The sequence below is a fragment of the Coptis chinensis genome, chromosome 4 (assembly GCF_015680905.1).
Source record: "Coptis chinensis isolate HL-2020 chromosome 4, ASM1568090v1, whole genome shotgun sequence".
NCBI lineage: Eukaryota > Viridiplantae > Streptophyta > Magnoliopsida > Ranunculales > Ranunculaceae > Coptis > Coptis chinensis.
The window spans coordinates 91,600,855-91,605,065 of NC_141459.1; the positions used below are offsets into that span (position 1 = coordinate 91,600,855).

Consider the following 4,211-nt stretch of genomic DNA (forward strand, 5'->3'; position numbering starts at 1 on the left):
GTGCTTTGAGTTTCTGCATAAGCCTTTTATCCTGGATATAGTTTCCGATGATCACCTCACCTATCCAATTGTCCCTCCATAAGCTTATACTCTCTCCTTTACCGATGATCCACCCTTGATGCATATCCATCTCTCTGAGAGCCCATTGTAAACCGGTCCACACTGTAGATCTCTTGTGGCTCGACCAACCCCCGATTTATTCCTGTATTTTCCATTCATGAACTATGACCAATCCGAAGTGTCGTTCAGTAAACTCTAGGCAAGTTTCATGAGCATCGATAGGTTTACATCTCTGAGCTTACGGAGACCAGCCCACCCTCTTCCTCTAGCCGACAAACCTTTTGCCATTTTACTATGATGAATTTCCTCTCTGATGGGTTTCCACTCCAAATAAAATTTCTGATAATACCCCCGCATTCTTTAATCATCGACACTGGCCATTTGTAAATAGCCATGTTATGCACCGGTATGCTATTGAGAACCTGCTTAGCCAGAACCACTCGACCCTTGAAGGATAGCATCTTTCCCACCCAACTGGCTGCCCTTTTCCTAATCTTGTCGACCATAGGCACTAACGTTGCTCTTGTAACCATGCCCACAGTTAAGGGAACACCCAAATATCTTTCTAGTAAAATCCTCGATGTCCTGCTTCCTTCTATGTGTCATTGGAGTTCAGAAAATCTTGCATTTGTAGGAACCGTTATTTCAGAATGCAAATTTCTACAAACCGCGAAAACCATGTGCAGTGGAATTAATGGGTTCTCATGATTTTGGATAGAAAACATACATTTGAATCGGCTATGATAACTTTGAGAATCCAATAGCTATGAATTCGAATCAACAATCAACCCCTTGATCTTCTGTTGTATTCCTTTAGAATAGATTGGATGTTGTGTGGGCAATGATCTACCAATCCCCTTCTTTCTTACAAAGCTAGATCCAATTTTGGATCTATCTTTCCTTGCCTCTCTTTTCAATCCAGTGAATAGTGAATAGTTAATTTCAGCCAGGAGAGAAGGGATCTATTTATAGGCTACAACAGGGACCATGAGGAGAAATTAGGGTTGGGCCTCCTGACGGGCTTGGGCTTCCCATGTTCGCCCAGAACACATGGCCCAAGTCCGTCAATAAATGGCTTATTCCACTAAAGGTCATTGTTACACTACCGCCCTAATCCCAAATTACGTGTCAGCATTTATTGGCTCTATATTATATGCTCGTTGATCTCCCCATGTTTAAGATATCGAATGTCCGTTGATTAAGTCAAGTTACTGACAACTACATTAATCAACTTCTTATGTTCTTGAGTAGTACCACTCAACCTCATTGTCATGTCGGAATAAATCCACCTGCAGGGTTTACATGACAATCTTTTTGAGCTCCTCAAGGGGACATCATCAACTCGACTTCCTGCGGGTCACAGATTCCTTCTATAATCAACAGCACACCTTACATACAATGTCATTACCCAATCCATCAAATTTGTTGATTCACAAATGAATCTCACTCATTGATAATTTAAAGCAATGTACAATGCACGTAAGTGCCCGTTATTATATCAGTATTAAGAGGACAAACATCCATAATAATAGAGGCGTTTGTTCTATTATATAGTCAGTATAAAGAGAAACAACCTCACTTGGTGCTGTTCAATACACACAAAGTGTACTAGTATAATCCTATAGTCAAGATAGACTAATACCAGATTATACTACAACCGTACCAATGGTTTGTCCAAATACATCTAGGTTGTGAACGATTACTTATACTTTATAAGGTACTGATGATATGATCTTCTGTGTGTTCACACCATATCATCTACAACATAAAGTATTAAACACATGCATATAACTAATAACATATATAATATGCATAACATTTGCCCACATGATTCTAATTCAAAAAATAAAGAATTAGAGTTAATACAAAAGTAATGTTTTTAGTATATAACCCTATCAGCATTTATCTTTGCTTATTAGTTTCCCCGAAGCCAACTAATAGGAATCTAGAAGCTCCATAAGATTAATGAGCTGCCTCCTTCTTGCATTTCAGAAGATGAATATATCGTCAGCGAACATAAGATGTGTAGGGCTAGAGTAGTTACTTTGTATCACCATTCTCTGAATTTTCCTGTTCACACAAAGCCATTCCAGCCCCTTACTCAGACAATCCTCTGCGAAGGCAAATAGTATCGGAGAAAGTGGGTCTCTTTGCCTAAGCCCTCTCTCCGCTGTGAAACATCCAATAGGACCTCTGTTAAAAGAATAGAAATGGTATTATTTGTTACAATTCCCTGAATCCACTCTATCAGTTTCTCATCAAAACCCATTCTCTGTATAACTGCCCAAAGAAATTTCCAATCCAGAGTATCAAAGGCCTGCGAAATATCCAGCTTAATGCCTATGTTTCCACCTCATCTCTTGACATGCAGCTCATTGACGAGCTCAGAAGCCAACCCCACAGCTTAAGAGGAGTTCCGATTGGCAATGAACCTATATTGTTCTTTTGTGACGATCCTCTGAGCGAGAATATTTAGCCTTGAAACCAAAATTTTTGTAATGACTTTGAACCTGAAGTCTGCCAAACATATCGGTCTGAATCTGTCCAGCTTATTCGCGCCCTTTTCTTTTGGGATCATTACCAAGAAGTTTGCATTAAAGCTACGCTGAAATAACTTCCGATGAAAAAATATTATTACATACGACCATGTCCAACCCCACTATATCCCAGAACGTCTGATAGAAGTGACTAGTGAAACCATCCGGCCCAGGAGAGCTATCTGGGTTCAAATAAAAAACTGCCTTCTTTATTTCCCCCATAGAGGGCAAGCGAGTCAAGCTCACATTATCCTCTTCTGTCATAGACCTTGGCAACAACTTGATAAGATTATCATCCATCGGCAGCTCAACCTTTTTTCAGTTTCTTAGAAAACTGTTGTACCATGAAATCCCCAATCTCCTTTTGATCAGTGAGAATCACCCCCTCTGTGTTTCTGAGTTCAGAAATATAAGATTTATTTCTATTCATATCAGCTAAGGCGTGGAAGAACTTAGTACTTTTATCAAGATCATTGTCCCATTTTACCTTGGACTTCTGCCTCTAAAAAGATTCTTCTTGCTCTAACAGGCCCTCGACTTTGTTTTCTTGATTAATCAAATCAATGGCCCAAGCATCAGTGAAATTCCTCTCCAACTCTTTTTGCATAGTCTCCAGAACCTCAAATTCCTCTCTTACTTTTGTGCCCAAGTTCCCAAAGGTATTTCGATTCCAGCGCTTCAAATCACCTTTTAGACGCTTAAGCTTTTGGGTAAGCACGAAAATTGAATGACCTTCTATGGGATCTGACCAACTCTGAAGCACTAGGTCCTTTAAACTTGGATCAGTAGTCCACATCTTGAAGAATTTGAAGGGTACATTCCTGGGCCTTGGAATTGTGATTGTCCAGCCAATAAGGGGTGAGTGATCGGAACACAACTTACTCAGAGCCCTATACCTCCAACCTGGGTGCAAAAGGTTCCATTCATTATTTACAAATGCTCTGTCCAGCTTCCCCACAACCTTGTCCACTCCCATCTGTTTATTCCACCAAATGAATTCGAACCCGGAGTGAGGAGCCTCCATCAGCTGATTTGAGCTTACCATGTCTCTGAAGTCCGACATTGCTACAAATAGGGGAGTTCTTCCACCTTTCTTTTTTGTTGGGCTAAGATAAGCATTGAAGTCGCCTATCATAAGCCTTGCTCTAGACGGAGAGTTTAAACTGCTCAACTCCGCCCGTAATTGTCTCCATCTCACATACATTGAGCTTGCATGAATGATAGTAATCAACCCATTCGGAGACTCTACCGTGATGTGTTGGCTCGATTGACTATGTAGAGTTGGGGCCAACACATCATTCCTCCAGAGCAGCCGGAGATTAGGCACCCTGTTATCATTAGAATTGTGAACAATTTGGGTGCAAAGCCCCAATGAACAAAGATAAGATACAGAAAAAATAGACGGATCAATCTTAGGCTCAGCTATACCAATGATATATGGCACCACTTTTTTCACAAGCTTTTCCAGCCTAGACTTCGTTTTATCATTCGAGATACCTCGAACATTCCAAAATATGCACCTCATTAAGAAAAGAGATAAGTTTATTATCAAATGAGGCAAGCCTCAACTCTTATTTGCTGATTTCACCCCAGACTGAAGCCTTGTCTTGGGTG

The 4,211-nt window shown here is 40.5% G+C and overlaps 1 protein-coding gene across 1 annotated transcript; it reads right to left on the minus strand.

Annotated features, from left to right (window-relative positions):
* Positions 1-3,099: 3,099 nt before the first annotated feature.
* Positions 3,100-3,660, minus strand: LOC147505636 (uncharacterized). Its single transcript, XM_086605595.1, has one exon. The coding sequence runs from the start codon at positions 3,658-3,660 to the stop codon at positions 3,100-3,102; it is 561 nt and encodes a 186-aa protein (XP_086461721.1).
* Positions 3,661-4,211: the final 551 nt, after the last annotated feature.

What these genes read in the sequence shown, in the direction of transcription:
- LOC147505636 (XM_086605595.1), bottom strand. Translation starts at nt 3,660, where the DNA reads ATGTCGGACTTCAGAGACATGGTAAGCTCAAATCAGCTGATGGAGGCT.